The sequence below is a fragment of the Coregonus lavaretus genome, assembly GCF_964263955.1.
Source record: "Coregonus lavaretus genome assembly, chromosome: 15".
In the NCBI taxonomy this organism is placed as follows: domain Eukaryota; kingdom Metazoa; phylum Chordata; class Actinopteri; order Salmoniformes; family Salmonidae; genus Coregonus; species Coregonus lavaretus.
Window position 1 is genome coordinate 1,739,275 of NC_140002.1, and position 23,444 is coordinate 1,762,718.

The window sequence follows — 23,444 nt, forward strand, 5'->3', positions numbered from 1 at the left end:
TTAGTACACAGGAGCCCTCACATACGACGGAGTGAGCGTCATGGCAACCGCCTTTCAGAACCTCCGTAAGCAACGTATTGACATCTCCCGGCGAGGCAACGCTGGCGAGTGTCTGGCCAACCCACCAGCTCCCTGGGGCCAGGGTATCGACATCCAGAGAGCCCTACAGCAGGTAGGCAGTTACGCCACTCACTCCACAGCCACAGAGACGAGGATGACTAGGCTTCAAACTCAACGCTAGCAAATTAATCACGAAATACTGTACAATACTGTACAATACAAAACAATACTAGCTTTATTAAGTACTATTGTGTTAAACCCTCAGTTAAATGCAAACGTGTGAGCTATATGTAATCCTTAAATAGTGATCTTGTGACCTGTAGACTTAGATTTCAAATATTATATTGGATATCACGCAATGTCAACACAACCAGCTGGTAATATTGGAATCCTGAAATAGCAATCTTGTGTTCTTGAGATAAGAAAAGGAAAGTTATGCTGTTTTTGCTCTTAGCTATAATATCATCATACAGTATTGTGTAAAAAAAATATATTAGATCAGTGGTCAGCAATAAGTGGCCCTCAGGCCAAAACTGGCCCGCAAGTGATTTTTTGGTGGGCCCATCCAAGTTTTTAGTAAAAAAATAAATATAGGATTTTAGCTTTTGGTCAAAAAGGACTAAATCACCAGGAATTCAGCTAAAAATGAGTTTAATTTAGGAAATCTGTTTCCAAGTATTCCCACCAATAAAAAAAAAAGGAGACGTGATAATGTCATCAAGGAAATCTCTTTTCCCCCGACCATCCGCTCAGACAGAAATCGGCCTGCAGCTGAATCTAGTCACCCCTGTGTTAGGTGTTGATTTCTTTGCGTACTGTAGCTACTTAAAACGACTTGAGCGTTATTCGTTTTTTTTTCTTCTTCAGATTCCAGGTTGCAAAGATACAAGTCTCAGAGAGATAGCAGTTCTTCATACAAATTCTGGTCAAGTTCTGGTTTGTCCCACAGGTTCAAATTGAGGGATTGACTGGACATGTCCAGTTTAACGAGAAAGGCCATCGGACCAACTACACGGTCAGCGTCATGGAGCTGAGCCCGAGTGGACCGCTGAAGGTGAACTGGGGACTTGTCCATAACCTCTATAATTATCAATCAACATCTTGATCCTCCTCAGGGGAAATCTGTTGTTAGATAGGTTAGATAGATGTATGACACTTGACCTTACCACAGTAGACAAAGTAGGAGCAATCCATCAGAGAAAATCAAATAAAATCAAACTTTATTTGTCACATGCGCCGAATACAACAGTGAAATGCTTACTTACAAGCCCTTAACCAACAATACAGTTCAAGAAAGAGTTAAGAAAATATTTACCAAATAAACTAAAGTAAAAAATATATATAAAAAAGTAACACAATAAAATAACAATAACGAGGCTATATAAAGGGGGTAGATGCCGAGCAGTTGCAATACCAGGCGGTGATGCAACCGGTCAGGATGCCCTCAATGGACTCATCATCTCAACTGTAATTTTCTGCACACATTGTTTTAATCTTAACTACAAATCCTTTGTTAAGATAGTTTGTTAAACAAAACTTGACTGGTCATTCACTAGAATTGTGCCCAGCAACAAGAGCTGCTGGAGCCAAGCAAAAAAGAACAGTGAAATTAGCGGTCTTCTTCTTAGATTGGCTTTGCAAAAATGAATGTCCAATGTTCACATCATGCCAGTATGTGACATATTTGTTTTCATAGCGCAGTTGTAGGATTTTCATATTATTTATTAATATGCAAAGAATTTGTTTGTCAATCAGAAAACGAATTACCCTTCGAGTTTAGAATATACCCATTTACAGTTGAAGTCGGAAGTTTACATACACTTAGGTTGGAGTCAATAAAACTCGTTTTTCAACCACTCCACACATTTCTTGTTAACAAACTATAGTTTTGGCAGTTGTCAGTTAGGACATCTACTTTGTGCATGACACAAGTAATTTTTCCAACAATTGTTTACAGACAGATTATAATTCACCGTATCACAATTCCAGTGGGTCAGAAGTTTACATACACTAAGTTGACTGTGCCTTTAAACAGCTTGGAAAATTCCAGAAAATGATGTCATGGCTTTAGAAGCTTCTGATAGGCTAATTGAAATAATTTGAGTCAATTGGAGGTGTATCTGTGGATGTATTTCAAGGCCTACCTTCAAACTCAGTGCCTCTTTGCTTGACATCATGGGAAAACCAAAAGAAATCAGCCAAGACCTCAGAAAAATAATTGTAGACCTCCACAAGTCTGGTGCATCCTTGGGAACAATTTCCAAATGCCTGAAGGTACCACGTTCATCTGTGCAAACAATAATACGCAAGTATAAACACCATGGGACCACGCAGCCATCATACTGCTCAGAAAGGAGACGCGTTCTGTCTCATAGAGATGAACATACTTTGGTGCGAAAAGTGCAAATCAATCCCAGAACAACAACAAAGGACCTTGTGAAGATGCTGGAGGAAACAGGTACAAAAGTATCTATATCCACAGTAAAATGAATCCTATATCGACATAACCTGAAAGGCCGCTCAGCAAGGAAGAAGTCACTGCTCCAAAACCACCATAAAAAAGCCAGACTACGGTTTGCAACTGCACATGGGGACAAAGATCGTACTTTTTGGAGAAAATATGTTTCTGATGAAACAAATATAGAACTGTTTGGCCATAATGACCATTGTTATGTTTGGAGGAAAAAGGGAGTAACTTGCAAGCCGAAGAACACCATCCCAACCGTGAAGCATGCTGTGGGGGTGCTTTGCTGCAGGAGGGACTGGTGCACTTCACAAAATAGATGGCAGCATGAGGAAGGACAATTATGTGGATATATTGAAGAAACATCTCAAGACATCAGTCAGGAAGTTAAAGCTTGGTCGCAAATGGTTCTTCCAAATGGGTCTTCCAAAACCTCAATCTTATAGAACATTTGTGGGCAGAACTGAAAAGGCTTGTGCGAGCAAGGAGGCCTACAAACCTGACTCAGTTACACCAGCTGTGTCAGGAGGAATGGGCCAAAATTCACCCAACTTATTGTGGGAAGCTTGTGGAAGGCTACCTGAAACATTTCACCCAAATTAAACAATTGAAAGGCAATGCTACCAAATACTAATTGAGTGTATGTAAACTTCTGACCCAATAGGAATGTGATGAAAGAAATAAAAGCTGAAATAAATCATTCTCTCTACTATTATTCTGACATTTCACATTCTTAAAATAAAGTGGGGATCCTAACTGACCTAAAACAGGGACTTTTTACTAAGATTAAATGTCAGGAATTGTGAAAAACAGAGTTTAAATGTATTTGGCTAAGGTGTATGTAAACCTCCGACTTCAACTGTATATTTCATACGAGAAAATGCACAGCACATCAGTGTAAATACATGAATGCAACCAGCGGCTCATTGGCTATAGTACTCAGTGATCTTGCATACTGTATGTGGAGCAAATTCCTCATATAATTTGGTATGCAGGGTATTTGTACATAAAGATGACTCTCTTTTAATGTTATCACCGACAGTCTTACAACCTGAGAGTAGTGCAGGCTGGACCTGACGTACGGTAGGAGGTGTTGGTTATCTCTGAGTATGGCGTAAGGACTTGCTAGGGGATTAGCCGTACGAGGTAAGGGATGTTCTTATTCAAACAGAGAGGTGGAATGGGTTCACAATCAAAGATATGTCACAGAGTTTACTTCATTATTCAATTGTTGTAAATGTTTTTACTGCATCAGGGGTAGCGTACGCTGACTTTTCGGCTTTTATAGCTTTCTTCAGTCTGTTGTTGCAATTTACTTTGAATTCAAAACAGCATTTGTAAAGAACAACAGATGAGCAGCAGGTGCTTCTAATCAGGGTTGCCACTCATCTGCCAATCAGGGATGTGGCTTTTCTGGTCTTCCTGTATACAAATGAGTCACAAAAAATATACAGAATTATAGGGTACGGGAGTGGGCACCAAGGGCGACTCACAAATCAATCGCCCCCCAGGTGTCCGTTCACCTAAATACATCGGATCAATTCACGAGATAGCCCCACCACAAAGGACATCAGGCAAAGCCGTTCATAAATATTTTGGGGGCCTCATAAACGATATGCAAAATCTGATATGGACAGTGTCCTTATGCCCGCGCTACGTGTGTATGAGGCTAATTGTGCTTCATAAGCCGGTGATATTAATATTTATTACACTATATGAATAGAAGTGTAGGATTTCCTCCGCGATGTGTGTTGATATACTGTACCCCTTTCTGACTGCAGGTGGGCTACTGGAATGAGTATGAGAACTATGTGAACACAGCGGTATACACGCCGGTGGTTGAAGAGTTCTTCGGACTGCAAAACAGGACCTACATAGTGACCAGTATCCTTGTGAGTCTCACTAGAATGAATGAATGAATGAATGAATGAATGAATGAAGGAATGAATGAAGGAATGAAGGAATGAAGGAATGAAGGAATGAATGACATTTTATTTTCGTGTCAAATCACCAGTTGGCAACCCCATCCCTTATGGGATTAACTGACACATAAACAAACATTACAATAATTCACTGTGATAATTCAGTGATGATTCTTCTTCTAGCTTAACTGATAGGCTCAATGTTTGGATGCTGATAATGGGTTTCACGGACTGTGTGAGGCTGTGTTTGATATGGCTATATTGGAAAATAGGGATTTTTAGGTTGGATTCACACGGGGATAGAAATTAGTGGCAACTGTCCCAGATCAATTGGAGAGTGAATTTATTTTAACTTTTCATATCCAAATGGCAGGTTTTCTATTTCGTACAGCACATTCATCCATCTAAGCAATCCCTGTTAAAATGGGCTATCATTACCAGTTGATCAAGTCATAATACATGAGAGGGAGAGAGGGAGAGAGGGAGAGAGGGAGGGAGAGAGGGAGGGAGAGAGAGAGGGAGGGAGGGAGGGAGGGAGGGAGGGAGGGAGGGAGGGAGGGAGGGAGGGAGGGAGAGAGAGGGAGAGAGAGGGAGAGAGGGAGGGAGGGAGAGAGGGAGAGAGGGAGAGAGGGAGGGAGGGAGGGAGGGAGGGAGAGAGAGAGAGAGAGAGAGAGAGAGAGAGAGAGAGAGAGAGAGAGAGAGAGAGAGAGAGAGAGAGAGAGAGAGAGAGAGAGAGAGAGAGAGAGAGAGAGAGAGAGAGAGGAGGTGCCTGTGCGTGTCTCAAAATGCTTCTGGCTAAATCTGAAATACTGTCCTTGTGAAACTATCTCTGCCCCACTATTCCCAGATTGTACTCTATGTTGTGTTCACCTGTGGACTAGCCATGAGGGCTGTTTTCACAGAAGCTCTGTTCTGCTTTACCTGGAGGGCAGACTCAGAGCTCCACACAGCCCCTTTACAGTCATCCTGGCCTGGCCAGCCAGAAATAGCAGGAGTGCTGCTTGCCCATCAGATCTGAGTCACCCCACACTGAGGAGAAGGTGTGAGATTGTGTCCAGACCCCCGGGGCTGACCACTTCCTCTCTATGAATAATGTCATTTGAAGGCCCCTTCGTATACACAAAGCAATTGACAGAAATTGGTGTGAAGCCCCATGGTTGTAAACAAGTTCATATATTATACCGTACCATGTACAACTTTTTCCCCCAGGGCCCTCTTTTTCACATTTGACAAATGTCACAAATGCTTTCCCCAAATGTTATTCTGCTACCAAATATGTTTTATTATGGTAATGAACCCTCAATTAAATTATATTATTCTCTTTTACAGAAAGTGATCTGATCAATTAATAGCGACAGAGTCAAACATTGTATAAGATTACTTATCAAGCAAAGTCAGATGTCTTTGACTCCTCAGCTTTAGAAAGTTATTCCCATATGCAACCGCGGCACTTCTTCCTCTGGCATTTGACCACTTGTTTCTAGCCTAAAGCATTGCAGATATATGCGTCGTTTTAGATTGGTATTTGTATTTATTATGGATCCCCCCATTAGCTACTCTTCCTGGGGTCCAGCAAAATGAAGGCAGTTATACATTTGAAAAACATTACAATACATTCATAACAGATTTCACAACATATTAAGTGTGTGCCCTCAGGCCTCTACTACCACATATCTATAACACAAAATCCAAGCATACGTGTGTATAGTGCATATGTTATCGTGTGTTTGTATGCATGTGTCTATGTTTGTGTTGATTCACAGTCCCCGCTGTTCCATAAGATGTATTTTTGTCTGTTTTCTAAATCTAATTTTACTGCTGGCATGAGTTACTTAATGTGGAATAGAGTTCCATGTAGTCATGGCTCTATGTAGTACTGTACACCTCCCATAGTCTGTTCTGGACTTGGGGACTGTGAAGAGTCCTCTGGTGGCATGTCTTGTGGGGTATGCATCCGAGCTGTGTGCCAGTAGTTCAAACAGACAGCTCGTGCTCCTCTTTATGGCACCTGACCACACGACAGAACAATAGTCCAGGTGCGACAAAACTAGGGCCTGTAGGACCTACATTGTTGATAGTGTTGTTAAAAAGGCAGAGCAGCGCTTTATTATAGACAGACTTCTCCCCATCTTAGCTGCTGTTGTATCAATATGTTTTGACCATGACAGTTTACAATCCAGGGTTCCTCCAAGCAATTTAGTCTCCTCAACTTGCTCAATTTCCACATTATTCATTACAAGATTTAGTTAAGGTTTAGGGTTTAGTGAATGATTTGTCCCAAATACAATGCTTTTAGTTTTTGAAATATTTAGGACTAACTTATTCCTTGCCACCCATTCTGAAAATAGCTGCAGCTCTTTGTTAAGTGTTGCTGTCATTTCAGTCGCTGTGGTAGCTGACGTGTATAGTGTTGAGTCGTCCGCATACATAGACACACTTCAAAGCCAGTGGCATATCGTTAGTAAAGATTGACAAAAGTAAAGGGCCTAGACAGCTGCCCTGGGGAATTCCTGATTCTACCTGGATTTTGTTGGAGAGGCTTCCATTAAAGAACACCCTCTGTGTTCTGTTAGACAGGTAACTCTTTATCCACAATATAGCAGCGGGTGTAAAGCCATAACACATACGTTTTTCCAGCAACAGACTATGATCGATAATGTCGAAAGCCACACTGAAGTCTAACAAAACAGCCCCTACAATCTTTTTATCATCAATATCTCTCAGCCAATCATCGGTCATTTGTGTAAGTGCTGTGCTTGTTGAATGTCCTTCCCTATAAGAGTGCTGAAAGTCTGTTGTCAATTTGTTTACTGTAAAATAGCATTTTATCTGGTCAAACACCATTTTTTCCAAAGGTTTACTAAGGGTTGGTAACAGGCTGATTGTTCGACTATTTGAGCCAGTTAAGGGGGCTTTACTGTTCTTAGGTAGGGGAATAACTTTTGCTTCCCTCCAGGCCTGAGGGCACACACTTTCTAGTAGGTTTAAATTGAAGATGTGTCAAATAGGAGTGGCAATATCGTCCGTTGTTATCCTCAGTAATTTTCCATCCAAGTTGTTAGAAGCCGGTGGCTTCCCATTATTGATCGACAATAATACTTTTTTCACCTCTTCCACACTTACTTTACGGAATTCAAAATTACAATGCCTGTCTTTCATAATTTGGTCAGATATACTTGGATGTGTAGTGTCAGTGTTTGTTGCTGGCATGTCATGCCTAAGTTTGCTAATCTTGCCAATAAAGAAAAATCATTAAAGTAGTTGGCAATATCAGTGGGTTTTGTGATGAATGAGCCATCTGATTCAATTAATGAATCAACATTTCATTTAAGGTGCTCCAAAGCTTTTTATTATAATTCTTTATGTAATTTATCTTTGTTTCATAGTGTAGTTTCTTATTTCTTTTTATTCAGTTTAGTCACATGATTTCTCATTTTGCAGTACGTTAGCCAATCGGTTGTACTGCCAGAGTTATTTGCCATCTCTTTTGCCTCATCCCTCTCAACCATACCATTTTTCAATTGCTCATCAATCCACGGTGATTAAACAGTTTGTACAGTCATTTTCTTAATGGGTGCATGCTTAATAGTAACTGGGATCAGCAATTTCATAAATGTGTCAAGTGCAGCGTCTGGTTTGCTCGTCATTACACACCACAGATGTCACGCCCTGGCTCTGGGGACTCTTATATGTTGAGCCAGGGTGTTAGTATCTATGTTTAGTGTTCTATGTTCAGGTTCTAGATCATGTGTTTCTATGTTGGCCGGGGTGGTTCCCAATCAGAGGCAGCTGTGGCTTGTTGTCTCTGATTGGGAACCATACTTAGGCAGCCTGTTTTGCACTTGTCATTTGTGGGATCTTGTTCCGGAGAGGTTTGTGTTTTGTTAACCTTAGGACTTCACGTATTGTTTTGTTATATTTGTAAGTACTCATTAAAAGATGTACGCATATCACGCTGCGCCTTGGTCCACTTCATGTAACATTCGTGACAACAGACCAACAAATATTCTTCACATCAACAACATAGGAATCACTACAAAACGTATTATTGTATTAGGCCCAGCCTTTGGAACTAGATATGGCTACTATATTGTGATCACTACATCTGATGGATTTGGATACTGCTTTCAAACAAATTTCTGCAGCATTAGTAAAGATATGATCAATACATGTTGATGATTTAATTCCTGTACTGTTTGTAACTACTCTGGTAGGTTGATTGATAACCTGAACCAGGTTGCAGGCACTAGTTACAGTTTGAAGCTTTCTCTTGATTGGGCAGCCTGAAGAAAGCCAGTCAATATTTAAATCACCCAGAAAGTATACCTCTCTATTGATATCACATATATTATCAAGCATTTCACACAATCGCGAATTGTCAAAAAAAATAATTAAAAAAAATACGGTATATACTTTTTTTTACCCCTCAAATCAAGGAAAGTCCCTGGGAACCCCTGGAGTAAATTATCCCAGAGAAAGGTGGACAAGGAAAGCTTTATAAATGCCCCTTTTAAAAATGAATGAAAAATGAATGGTGAATGCGTGCAGAGTGAAGGAAACCAAGAAAACCAAACATCAATGTTGTCCTTCATGTTTCCCAGGAATCTCCATATGTGATGCTGAAGAAGAATCATGAGCAGCTGGTGGGGAATGATAAGTATGAGGGCTATTGTGTGGAGCTGGCCGCCGAGATCGCCAAGCATGTGGGCTATACTTATAAACTGGAGATTGTAGGGGATGGCAAGTACGGAGCCAGAGACGCTGAGTCCAAGATGTGGAACGGGATGGTGGGCGAGCTGGTTTATGGGGTTAGTAACCATCTCATGAACACACTAGGCTCTGAGAGAGGAGAAATGTGTTAATTGTACACTCTCAGTCAACACAGCAGTCCATGGAATTCATCCAATAGCAAGGACTCATTTTTAATGCAACCACTCTTTCGGTTTATATAGTAGCAGTAACCAAAATGGTGCACATGTGGTACAATATCTGCCTTTTATACAACGGGTGGGTCTAATCCTGAATGCTGATTGGTTAAAACCGCATTCCAGCCGGTGTCTATTCCACAAGTTACTACCGGCTAAATCTATGACGGTAAAATGCCTATTTACTCTGTTCCATCTGACTGTCTCATCAGCCCAGCCAGGCAATTTATAAACTTGATCTTCACTGTAAAAAGCATCTAGACATTACATTTACATTTTAGTCATTTAGCAGACGCTCTTATCCAGAGCGACTTACAGTTAGTGAGTGCATACATATACAAAGGGGAGAACAATTATTTGATACACTGCCGATTTTGCAGGTTTTCCTACTTACAAAGCATGTAGAGGTCTGTAATTTTTATCATAGGTACACTTCAACTGTGAGAGACGGAATCTAAAACAAAAATCCAGAAAATCACATTGTATGATTTTTAAGAAATAATTTGCATTTTATTGCATGACATAAATATTTGATACATCAGAAAAGCAGAACTTAATATTTGGTACAGAAACCTTTGTTTGCAATTACAGAGATCATACGTTTCCTGTAGGTCTTGACCAGGTTTGCACACACTGCAGCAGGGATTTTGGCCCACTCCTCCATACAGACCTTCTCCAGATCCTTCAGGTTTCGGGGCTGTTGCTGGGCAATACAGACTTTCAGCTCCCTCCAAAGATTTTCTATTGGGTTCAGGTCTGGAGACTGGCTAGGCCACTCCAGGACCTTGAGATGCTTCTTACGGAGCCACTCCTTAGTTGCCCTGGCTGTGTGTTTTGGGTCGTTGTCATGCTGGAAGACCCAGCCACGACCCATCTTCAATGCTCTTGCGATACATGGCCCCATCCATCCTCCCCTCAATACGGTGCAGTCGTCCTGTCCAGCATCCCCAAAGAATGATGTTTCCACCTCCATGCTTCACAGTTGGGATGGTGTTCTTGGGGTTGTACTCATCCTTCTTCTTCCTCCAAACACGGTGAGTGGAGTTTAGACCAAAAAGCTATATTTTTGTCTCATCAGACCACATGACCTTCTCCCATTCCTCCTCTGGATCATCCAGATGGTCATTGGCAAACTTCAGACGGGCCTGGACATGCGCTGGCTTGAGCAGGGGGACCTTACGTGCGCTGCAGGATTTTAATCCATGACGGCGTAGTGTGTTACTAATGGTTTTCTTTGAGACTGTGGTCCCAGCTGCCGTGTAGTTCTGGGCTGATCCCTCACCTTCCTCATGATCATTGATGCCCCACGAGGTGAGATCTTGCATGGAGCCCCAGACCGAGGGTGATTGACCGTCATCTTGAACTTCTTCCATTTTCTAATAATTGCACCAACAGTTGTTGCCTTCTCACCAAGCTGCTTGCCTATTGTCCTGTAGCCCATCCCAGCCTTGTGCAGGTCTACAATTTTATCCCTGATGTCCTTACACAGCTCTCTGGTCTTGGCCATTGTGGAGAGGTTGGAGTCTGTTTGATTGAGTGTGTGGACAGGTGTCTTTTATACAGGTAACGAGTTCAAACAGGTGCAGTTAATACAGGTAATGAGTGGAGAACAGGAGGGCTTCTTAAAGAAAAATTAACAGGTCTGTGAGAGCAGGAATTCTTACTGGTTGGTAGGTGATCAAATACTTATGTCATGCAATAAAATGCAAATTAATTACTTATAAATCATACAATGTGATATCACAGTTGAAGTGTACCTATGATAAAAATGACAGACCTCTACATGCTTTGTAAGTAGGAAAACCTGCAAAATCAGCAGTGTATCAAATACTTGTTCTCCCCCATGGGTCTCCCGGTCGCGGCCGGCTACAACAGAGCCTGGATTCAAACCAGGATCTCTAGTGGCACAGCTAGCACTGCGATGCAGCACCTTTGACAACTGCGCCACTCGGGAGGTCATAATGTTATTATGTCACTCGGGAGACATAATCTCACATTTCTTTTAGACTAAAATGTAGTTTTCCAGTACACACCGGTGTACCATCCTTTATCTCAACCTTCACTAAAGCCTTTCCCCAGTCAATATTAAAGATTCAATATTCAAACAGACACGACATTAAGCCTAATCCTAACCTAACAAATCTCTTCAAAATACGTGTGCAATGATTTTGTTAGTGGATGTTTGTCACATTCTAAATACATCAAACAAATTCAATGTGGCCTTTAGTATAAATACTGTTCCGTTGTGTTATTTTATAAGTCTGGTACACTACATTGTACATTCCTTTGCTACCGTAGCCAAAGGACATACTGCAGCGCAGTTTATTTATTTCCAATATTATGTAGGTTTGACATAAATTCTTTGTGATAAGAATAACATTGTGTTGTAGAAGTATTTCACAGCTTGGCTTCAGAAAGGACACAGCGCGTCCCTACAAGTTGTAAGATATATTCGGACAAAGGTCTAAACCTCTCACTTTACATGTCCAGCCAGATTTCTCAATGTCAAAACATATAACCACACAATGCAGATGGGCCTTGATAGGCTGGCAGTGTTGAAGTGATAGCGTAACAAATAGTCAAAATCTGTTGTCTGGTAACCAAAGAATTGGGCAACAGGCAACAGATTGACAACAGTACAGTATCTGGATTTGTATTCCAGGAAGGCTGTTATTGAAACGTCCCTTACAGAACTGTCACTTCTCATATCTTCCGTTGTTCATGTGAATCATGTCAAACCCTATTTCTCTGCCCTCAGGAACTTGAGATGAAAGATACGCTCACAGTTTGGTCTAGGGTACAGTAGAATGTATGTTCTGTCCTCACAATGACAGAGGTGCTGGGTGGCCTCAACCAAATCAAGTCTCGCTTGGAGGGTTTCATTTTTTTCTCTCAGTGTTGTAAGCCTAACATTTCTTGAAAGCGATCCATTATTATTCAGCTTGAAAAGGCTCTGTGTTTATGTAAGCCAGAGCTCTCTAGAGAGAGTGATTTTAGAAAGTTGCCTTATGGGAACAGAGTTTACTATTACTGAGGCGTAATGCTAATCCTTGTTATTTACATTCCTTCACATCACCTTAAAGGGGCGATCTGCAGTTGCTACATCCATTTTTAGACTTATGGACCCATTGATTCTTGAATAAAATGGCTTATTAATGCCTCATGAGCTTAGTTCAACTGTCGTACCCCATCAGAACCCAAAATATTAGCTTGATTTACTCCATTGTTTGTAAACAAAGTAAATGTAAACCAACAGCCTCAAAACATGGTTAAAACTATCATGTTGATATCATGGATGGTCAGTCCTCGCATCCATAGCTCTGTCTATGAATTTGAGAGTGGTAACATTTCTTCAGCCACATCCCTCAGCTTTTTACCAAAACGGGCTGGGAAAACGCTTTGTTATTGTTTCAACTGCTGATTGCCCCTTTAAGGAAATGCTTTTGTCATATCCACTTGAAGTCTTTATGGATGGAAGGACGAATACAGAGATGGATTTCTGAGTGTAGGGATACTGTTGGAAGGACGAATACAGAGATGGATTTCTGAGTGTAGGGATACTGTTGGAAGGACGAATACAGAGATGGATTTCTGAGTGTAGGGATAATGTTGGTGAATGATACATTGAGGGAGAGCTACATAGATGAACACGTAATTCTCTCCTTGACTCCTAGAAAGCAGACGTGGCAGTAGCCCCGTTGACCATCACCCTGGTGAGAGAGGAGGTGATCGACTTCTCCAAGCCCTTCATGTCCCTGGGCATCTCCATCATGATCAAGAAGCCCACCAAGTCCAAACCTGGGGTCTTCTCCTTCCTCGACCCGCTGGCCTACGAGATCTGGATGTGCATCGTGTTTGCCTACATCGGTGTGAGCGTGGTTCTGTTCCTGGTCAGCCGCTTCAGCCCGTACGAGTGGCAGGGGGACGATTCAGAGGGGGAGGAGGGTCAAGAGCAGCAGCAGAGACAGCAGCACAACCAGCAGTCGTCCTCCAGTCCCAGGAGAGAGCCAGGACAGTCCCAGTCCCAACCGGGCCAAAACCAGGGCCAAGGACAGGGCCAGGGCCAGAGCCAGAGTGAGGGGCACACCAATGAGTTTGGGATATTCAACAGCCTGTGGTTCTCGCTGGGCGCCTTCATGCAGCAGGGCTGTGATATCTCGCCAAGGTAGGCAAACCTTTTTTTTAACCCCACTGTTACCTGTAGTGTTTCCATTAACAACATCCTTCCTCACTATAATAGTTACCCCACAGTGAAGACAGGGAAGATTAGTCATCAGCAGACAGGATATAGAGGCATTCTGCAGAACAGAACAGAAAAGATCAGATCGGATCGGATCAGAACAGAACAAGATCAGATCGGATCGGATCAGAACAGAACAAGAGCAGAGTGACAGACTGACTGACAGTATGACTGGACAGGGCCTTCAGGAGCCTGTGTTCATATCACAACCCAAGGCAGCAGTCATGGGGTCCAGGCCAGACCCTGGTCAGGGGTTCCCTAGCCCAAGCCAAGCCCCAGGCCCAGTGGGTCCAGTCTAGGCCCTGGTCAGGGGTTCCCTAGCCCAAGCCAAGCCCCAGGCCCAGTGCACTGGGTCCAGTCCAGGCTGCTGTTGGAGGTGCGTGTTGTTGTGCTCTCATCAGGACAGACATGGATATAATTATTATATCAGCAGACGCTACTCAGAGAGGAGAGACAAAGGTTTCCCTAAGATAGGGGTAGTTTTATTGGCACACAAAATAGGGTGTATTTTTCATGTTGATTCTTGGTGAGTAGACATGTCAAATTCAAAAGAAGAATTGGAGAAATTAGATTAAATTACGTTTTTTTACAGGATTCCTTCCTTCCAGTGAGTTAATGTTAAAAGAACCCTTTCGGATAACTTTACATTGTGCCTCCTGTATCTCGTAGAAAGGAAATGGCAGACACATTGGATTGCAACTGCTTTGGTCATATCTACTGCAGATCTATGTGGCTCCTTATGCACTGTTCCCTTGCCACAGGGCAGGAGTACCATTCTCATTATCACAATTCCCTGCCTTGCATCTTTGTTTCCAGCTAACCATACTGTACGGTGTCCTGCGCCCCTCCCTGCCTGCCTGCCTAGCTTGACTCACGCCTGGCCTCTGTTGTTCTTTAATGTTCCACTGTCCCCTCGGCTTAGTTAACACTTGCATGTGTATATTATCAATTTATTCCTTCATAAAGTCATGTGGCGATTCATTACCAGATCATTAGTGCAGGTCAATCTGGTGACATTCCTGCTGACGGCCCACTGCCTTCTCCTCCTCCTCCTCCTCCTCCTCCTCCTCCTCCTCCTCCTCCTCCTCATTATAAAGAAAGGCCCCTGGGCGCTTGGCTTGTTCTAACTGCTGGCTCCTCAGCCACTGCCTGACGTTTAGGCGGACATGTGTATCCTTCTGCATTGAGGGAACTAATGAGCTCAAATTCCATTACATTTGCAGAAAGCTGCGTAATGGCCTCAAATTAGATTACATTTGCAGAAAGCTGCCTGTGACAGATGTTGTTTTCTCTGTCATAGATGCATCCAATTTAACCCAGCCAGAATGGTGAAGCATCAGGAGAAGAACTCTTTAGCGCTGTCTGTTCCAAGGACATCCCAAGCAGTCTGTCTTAGTTTGTGCTGTAGAAGCGGATTTTCCTCTCCCATTTCTCTGTCCCCCTATACTGGCCAATGAGGCACAGATGTGAACTGCAGATAGTTGATTCCTCTAAATGAAATCATTACAAAGGCTTTGATTTTCTATCTTGTCTTCTCTTCTCTGCTGTTTTCTGTTTTAACACTTCAGTTTCCCCTCTCCTCAGTTGACTTGGGAGCAGTCTCTCTCTCTCTCTCTCTCTCTCTCTCTCTCTCTCTCTCTCTCTCTCTCTCTCTCTCTCTCTCTCTCTCTCTCTCTCTCTCTCTCTCTCTCTCTCTCTCTCTCTCTCTCTCTCTCTCTCTCTCTCTCTCTCTCTCTCTCTCTCTCTCTCTTCTTTCTTTCTCTCTCTCTTTCGCTCTCTCTCTCCTGTGTGAATCATTTGGGTTTCATGGTCTAAGCCTCTGGGTGGGCTGGTGATTTTGACTTCGTCTCTCAAGCTGTCAGAGGAGGGAAGACCTGACAAATAGTGGTGATTCACCTCCATGCTACCTCAGGGGGTCAGACAGTGATGGAGAAACTCAGTGGGATAAGGCCAGAGGGCAGATGAGTTACATTCATGTCTCAAACACATAGTGACTCTCTTAATCCGTCATGCATCACACTAGGTAATACTTATAGCCTACACAGGATGGGTTTTATAATAACACCTCTCCAATTATTTAGAGGAGTCTTGCCCTCTGCTCTTTTCTCCAACTGAAAGGATTTTATTTTGCGAGAATCTACACTCAGCGGTCAGTTTATTAGGTACACCCATCTAGCTGCGGGTCGGACCCTCCTTTTGCCTCCAGAACAGTGTGAATTATTTGGGGCGTGTAAACTTTGCTCAGTTGGCATCAAGGGGACCTAACGTGTGCCATGAAAACATTCCCCACACCATTACACCACCGCCACCAGTCTGTACCATTGAGATACTGGAACCGGCGCACCTGGCACCGACAATCATACCACCCCAAAAGTCGATTAGGCCAATCGTATTGCCCATTCTAACGTTCAATCAAACAGCAACTGAATGCCTCGATGCCTGTCTGCCTGCTTTATATAGCAAGCCACTGCCACGTAACTCACTGTCTGTAGCAGCGAACCATTTTGGTGAACGGGGTGGTGTACCTAATAAACTGGTCACTGAGTGTATAGTCATGTACCTTCTTCAGCATTGCGAAAGCGTGTGCCGTGAGGGTACTGTATCTCTGAGGGAGTCTAATTTGGAGCAGAGAGGTGGGGGGACTATGAAAGGTCACCTGAAGGTCAATATGAATAGAAAGGTCAACTTGCTTCCCACACTGGGGTGTTCAGTGAGCAGACCTGCAGTAAAACAGCTCAAATGTCATATATAGACAGCAGCTCTGAGGGAAGAACAGTTTAAAGACTGGCCGGGCCAGCTGAGTTTGGCAGGATGCTATTTGTCAGAGAATGCAGTAACTAGGAGGCCTGCCATGTTGACGATAATCTCCAAACAACCAGATCGAAACATAACTTTGAAGAACAAGGGCTTTACAAGAGCAATGGGAGATGGAAGGAGCAGCTTTGTGGGAAGACACCAGCTATTTATTAATGATAACATGTCTGATCTCTGTAAATGTCACCACGGCCACTCAGAGAGGGCTCTTCACATAGCATGCTGCTAGAAGTTTAACTTCTGAGGTAAATGTCTGTGTGTGCCATTTTAAATGCACACTGATTACAGATTATCTGTAATTATCTTATAGTTATTAGACATGATTAGCCTCACAGACATGCAGCTGTTAGCAACGTCCTTCAAACTGCACGCAGAGACATAAAAATGGTGTCCACGAGTTCATCTGACTCTGAGGAAGTAGATAAAGGGCCTCATTGCCAACATCCCAAAGTATCCCTTTAATCTTTTTGTTCTCCCATGTGCAAAGCCGATGGAATTCCCTCCCATTCACAGAGACAATCTAATATTAAATAGTGTTTTACTAATAGCTGGCGTGATCAAGGCAGTGAGAAAGTGTCAGTACCTCCCTCCATGCCTCCCTCCATGCCTCCCTCCATACCTCCCTCCATACCTCCCTCCATGCCTCCCTCCATGCCTCCCTCCATACCTCCCTCCATACCTCCCTCTATACCTCCCTCCATGCCTCCCTCCATGCCTCCCTCCATGCCTCCCTCCAGACCTCCCTCCATACCTCCCTCCAGACCTCCCTCCATACCTCCATACCTCCCTCCATGCCTCCCTCCATGCCTCCCTCATTGCCTCCCTCCAGACCTCCCTCCATACCTCCCTCCATGCCTCCCTCCATGCCTCCCTCCATGCCTCCCTCCATGCCTCCCTCCATACCTCCCTCCATACCTCCCTCTATACCTCCCTCCATGCCTCCCTCCATGCCTCCCTCCATGCCTCCCTCCAGACCTCCCTCCATACCTCCCTCCAGACCTCCCTCCATACCTCCATACCTCCCTCCATACCTCCCTCCATGCCTCCCTCCATGCCTCCCTCCATGCCTCCCTCCATGCCTCCCTCCATACCTCCCTCTATACCTCCCTCCATGCCTCCCTCCATGCCTCCCTCCAGACCTCCCTCCATGCCTCCCTCCATACCTCCCTCCATACCTCCATACCTCCCTCCATGCCTCCCTCCATGCCTCCCTCATTGCCTCCCTCCATACCTCCCTCCATACCTCCCTCCATGCCTCCCTCCATGCCTCCATGCCTCCCTCTATACCTCCCTCCATGCCTCCCTAATTGCCTCCCTCCATACCTCCCTCCATGCCTCCCTCCATGCCTCCCTCCATACCTCCCTCCATGCCTCCCTCTATACCTCCCTCCATACCTCCCTCCATGCTTCCCTCCATACCTCCCTCCATACCTCCCTCCATGCCTCCCTCCATGCCTCCCTCCATACCTCCCTCCATGCTTCCCTCCATACCTCCCTCCAGACCTCCCTCCATGCCTCCCTCCATACCTCCCTCCATACCTCCCTTCATGCCTCCCTCCATGCCTCCCTCCATACCTCCCTCCAAGCCTCCCTCCATACCTCCCTCCATACCTCCCTCCATGCTTCCCTCCATACCTCCCTCCATACCTCCCTCCATACCTCCCTCCATGCCTCCCTCCATACCTCCCTCCAGACCTCCCTCCATACCTCCCTCCATACCTCCCTCCATGCCTCCCTCCATACCTCCCTCCATGCCTCCCTCCATGCCTCCCTCCATGCCTCCCTCCATGCCTCCCTCCATGCCTCCCTCCATACCTCCCTCCATACCTCCCTCCATGCCTCCCTCCATGCCTCCCTCCATGCCTCCCTCCATGCCTCCCTCCATACCTCCCTCCATGCCTCCCTCCATACCTCCCTCCATACCTCCCTCCATGCTTCCCTCCATACCTCCCTCCATACCTCTCTCCATACCTCCCTCCATGCTTCCCTCCATACCTCCCTCCATACCTCCCTCCATGCTTCCCTCCATACCTCCCTCCATACCTCCCTGGTACTACTAGAGTCTGCTCAGGGAAGATAGCCCTCCTGTCTGCTTGGATGTGTGTTTGCTGTTGCGTTTTGCCTGAGGGGATCTCACTCTCAGCCTCATACGCTCCACTTTCACCGCTGGAGGAATGAGTGCTGCACCTCTAACGTTATTGTAACGTTTCACAGCTCATTAAAGTAATTTACTGGACACAATATCTCATACTTACGCATGCCATACAGATGTTTCTGTAGATAGACGAGTTATGAAAGGGTTAAGATTAGTTTTAAATATATAATCTCTTGACACTAGCCAGGGTGATACACTACCTGACCAAAAGTATGTGGACACTTGCTCGTCGAACATCTCATTCCAAAATCATGGGCATTAATATGGAGTTGGTTCCCCCTTTGCTGCTATAACAGCCTCCACTCTTCTGGGAAGGCTTTCCACTAGACGTTGGAACATTGCTGCGGGGGCTTGCTTCCATTCAGCCACAAGAGCATTAGTGAGGTTGGGCACTGATGTTGGGCGATTAGGCCTGGCTCGCAGTCGGCGTTCCAATTCATCCCAAAGGTGGTCGATGGGGTTGAGGTCAGGGCTCTGTGCAGGCCAGTCAAGTTCTCGACAAACCATTTCTGTATGGACCTCGCTTTGTGCACGGGGACATTGTCATGCTGAAACAGGAAAGGGCCTTCCCTAAACTGTTGCCACAAAGTTGGAAACACAGAATCGTCTATAATGTCATTGGATGCTGTAGATTTCCCTTCACTGGAACTAAGCTTGTGTGGCCTACCACTTTGCGGCTGTGCCACTGTTGCTCCTAGATGTTTCCACTTCACAATAACAGCACTTACAGTTGACCGGGGCAGCTCTAGCAGGGCAGAAATTTGACAAAATGACTTGTTGGAAAGGTGGCATCCTATGACGGTGCCACGTTGAAAGTCACTGAGCTCTTCAGTACAGGCCATTCTACTGCCAATGTTTGTCTATGGAGATTGCATGGCTGTGTGCTCGATTTTATACACCTGTCAGCAACGGGTGTGGCTGAAATGGACAAATCCACTAATTTGAAGGGGTGTCCACATACTTGTTTATAAAGTGTATCAATTTAAGGAGAGAAAGGTTTAAGTGTGTTCATATGTACAGTACGTATGTGTGTGCACAGTGGGGAATGGTCAGTGTGTAACCCCGGACCAGTTCCCTCTGCCTGTGTGTCTGCAGTGAGACATGGTGGTGTATGGGTCAGAGCTCCAGGCTCCAGGCAGATGTGATTAGTGTGACCAGATGCCCCGAACGCTCCTCTTCCTGCCCCAGGCACAGTCTGTCACTTCAACTCTACTGTCACACACACAACACAACACAACGCCCAGCCATCCCTAAAAACATTTACACACTCTCACGCGTTGTACTCCTTTAACAGTACACACAGTACACATTGTTTCTCTGAACCACACACACACACAAACACACCTAGGCATGCACATACACACACACGGACACAAACAGACACACACACACATACACACACAAACCCAACCCCTGCGGGCCTCACATCCCTTTCCCTGTACAGAGGTGACCCAGTCGCCCTCCGTGTTATGACATGCTTAACAGTGTTTAAACAACGGTTCTGTCAAAAACAGAGATCCCTGTCACATCTGAACTGTGTGCTGCAGACGCAGTGTTCTGTTCAAACAATACAGACTGACAGAATGCAATGTTGTGGAGTTCAGCATCTTTTCTGGAGACTCCTTAAAGGAAGTGTTATAGCTATCCACGTTAATATCAACCCTGTTTACCAGTTAGTTGCATTATAACTAACATTTTAGAAGCGTTCCCTTCTGCTAACATGCTGGAGGTGTAACTGGACGACCATGGAGAGTTTTTATCCCATCTGCTTGTAGTGGCTGGACCTGGAGAATCCCCCTGTCCGGTTCTTGGTGGCTTAAACTATTGGCAGGCTCTTTCTCTGGAGATCAGCTTGTTGGCTGGCTAGTGCAGAGGCGTCAAAAGATTGCTGTGCCTGCTAGCTGTCATGAATTGAAGTCGAAGATAGGGCTTATTGTTTTTGCTTTCCTTTGCTGGAATTTTCTGTGGCATTCTCACATGCTACCCCCCACCTCTACTCCTGTGCTAACTCTGTTCTCGCTGCTTTAAAATTCTCTTTTAGTGTGTGAGCTGCATTGTGCAGAAGGGATTCAGGGCAATAAAAGGAGGTTTTGTTCAGCGAATCTTCCAAGAGGAACGGTTTCTGGATTTGGAAACAGGTGTGTGGGTGAGGATGTTCTTCTCCCTGAATTTGCAGGGTAAATCCAAATACTGGAGCCAGCTTATCCTCTGTTTTGCATAAAACAACACAGAACAACAATTTGCTATTTTTACAGCTATTTTTTTTCACACAATTCCTCTGCTTTAGTTAGTGCTTTGCTGCTTCCAAAAGAGGAGTGTCGTCTTTGAGAAATATGCATTGACACTCAGAGGTCCTGCAATGCTGAACGCCATTTTCTACAGATCTATCTGTCTTTCCCCTCAGCCCACACAACTTTCATGTTTGTTTACGCCTGCTCTGACTGAAATTGAGAGGATTGTTTCATACAATGCATACTAATTGGGTGGGTGCAGCCTACAAAGGACAATCCAACAATGTGTGTTTCTGTTTTCATAAATGTGATCTCTGTTTCTTAGCGACACTGTGATCTTTGGAGCAGACGTACTGCAGCAGCTGTCTGTGCTGTAGTTCAGAACACACTTGTAGCAGAGCATAGATTCAGGCCTGGAATGGGGTCAGGTCTTTTAGATTCAGGCCTGGAATGGGGTCAGGTCTTTTAGATTCAGGCCTGGAATGGGGTCAGGTCTTTTAGATTCAGGCCTGGAATGGGGTCAGGTCTTTTAGATTCAGGCCTGGAATGGGGTCAGGTCTTTTAGATTCAGGCCTGGAATGGGGTCAGGTCTTTTAGATTCAGGCCTGGAATGGGGTCAGGTCTTTTAGATTCAGGCCTGGAATGGGGTCAGGTCTTTTAGATTCAGGCCTGGAATGGGGTCAGTTCTTTTAGATTCAGGCCTGGAATGGGGTCAGGTCTTTTAGATTCAGGCCTGGAATGGGGTCAGGTCTTTTAGATTCAGGCATGGAATGGGGTCAGTTTTTTTAGATTCAGGCCTGGAATGGGGTCAGGTCTTTTAGATTCAGGCCTGGAATGGGGTCAGGTCTTTTAGATTCAGGCCTGGAATGGGGTCAGTTCTTTTAGATTCAGGCCTGGAATGGGGTCAGGTATTTTGAAGGTATCACTATTGCGATGATTGATCGCACATTTTTGGGGGGGCTTATTTTTTCTCGTATAGTGTATGTTGCGGTGAACAGATAGAGCTTATTTTGTTTCGTTGTTTTGTACAACACTCACACTCAATCAAACAAGGAAAAGCAATTACTACACATCTCTCTATACCTGTGGCATTGTGAGAAACTGAGTGATTATCCAAGTGATTGTGATTATCCGTATAGTGTCAACAGAAAGCAATGTATCATTGTGTGCCAACAAATGATTAGTGTTACTCTTGAAGCATTGATTTATCACTTCCCTCACTCAACACTTCCACTTTCCTTTGCTTCTATCTGAGATGGCAATGTTTGGATCGTTAGAGACTCCTCTCTCTCTCTTCTCTCTAGGTCCCTCTCTGGTCGCATCGTGGGTGGTGTGTGGTGGTTCTTCACCCTCATCATCATCTCGTCCTACACGGCCAACCTGGCTGCCTTCCTCACAGTAGAGAGGATGGTGTCGCCCATAGAGAGTGCTGAGGACCTGGCTAAGCAGACGGAGATCGCCTATGGTACCCTAGACGGAGGCTCCACCAAAGAGTTCTTCAGGGTAAGCTGAAGCTCTAGATGTCATCACTCTGGAAAAGCATTAACTGTCATGAAGTGACTCCAAATTGTTTTTGATGAGGCGGTTACATTCTCATAGAGCACCTATATACAGTATTTTACCCATTTATTGTTTTTGCACCCTAGAGATCAAAAATCGCAGTGTTTGAGAAGATGTGGTCCTACATGAAGTCTGCTGACCCGTCAGTGTTCGTGAAGACCACAGACGAGGGCGTGGTGCGGGTCAGGAAGTCCAAAGGGAGGTATGCCTACCTGCTGGAGTCCACCATGAATGAGTACATCGAGCAGAGGAAACCCTGTGACACCATGAAGGTCGGGGGAAACCTGGACTCCAAGGGTTACGGAGTGGCCACGCCCAAGGGATCAGCACTAAGGTATTACAGTGTGTAGGGCTTGTCACGTCACCATGACGATCGACCACACACGTTGTGTTTTACATGTGAATGCCAAATGCACCCTTGAGGTGAGTGAGGTTTACAATTGCATTTCAAATTATCACACTAATGTAAAGTAAATAATAATCAGTGGCATTAATAAATGTAGCATAATGTTATATATAAATTCACAATCTATGGGCAAATTATGCAAATTGTGTCTGTTTCAGTCATGATGCTAGTAGATGACTATTCTGTACTTCTGATTTGTAACCACTCTCACCAGACGTCCAGAACGCTTGTGTCCCTACTGTCTCAACTCAGTCCATAAAGTATCATTAACATAATGTTGGAAGCATGACTGTTCAGGCCCTTACTTCTTCAGACGGACACTGGTTATAATACCATTTTGCAATGTCTTCCTCCTTGGAATAACTAAGAAAACTGGGGGTAATAACTCTTACGAAAATGTAAATTAAGTCTTGACAGATAGTAAATGAAAGCTATTTAAAAGGAACTTTAAATTGCACCCTGATGTTACCACCTGCAGCTTTTCATCTCAGAACTTCTAGAAATGTACACTTTGGTAGTAAATATCAAAACGGCATTTTCCTAAGAAATAGCACTTGAATTAGAATCCTAGGTTTTAGTTTAATGTACATTTTATTTTAGTACCAAAAACCAATTATGACCCAGTATTTGACTAGTTATTCCCAGTTAAATTTTTTTGCAAGATTCT

The 23,444-nt window shown here is 44.3% G+C and overlaps 1 protein-coding gene across 1 annotated transcript in view; it reads left to right on the top strand.

The window, feature by feature from the left end:
• LOC311142773 (glutamate receptor 1-like) overlaps window positions 1–23,444 on the top strand; it is a gene marked incomplete at both ends in the record, with an annotated part of 86,745 nt that overhangs the window by 53,026 nt on the left and 10,275 nt on the right. Inside the window, 7 exons of the mRNA XM_084178442.1 lie at window positions 5–172; window positions 1,010–1,114; window positions 4,306–4,416; window positions 9,048–9,254; window positions 13,046–13,536; window positions 22,116–22,314; window positions 22,458–22,705. Of these exons, the coding sequence (XP_084034568.1) occupies window positions 5–172; window positions 1,010–1,114; window positions 4,306–4,416; window positions 9,048–9,254; window positions 13,046–13,536; window positions 22,116–22,314; window positions 22,458–22,705 (1,529 nt within the window). The remainder of the gene's footprint in view (window positions 1–4; window positions 173–1,009; window positions 1,115–4,305; window positions 4,417–9,047; window positions 9,255–13,045; window positions 13,537–22,115; window positions 22,315–22,457; window positions 22,706–23,444) is intronic.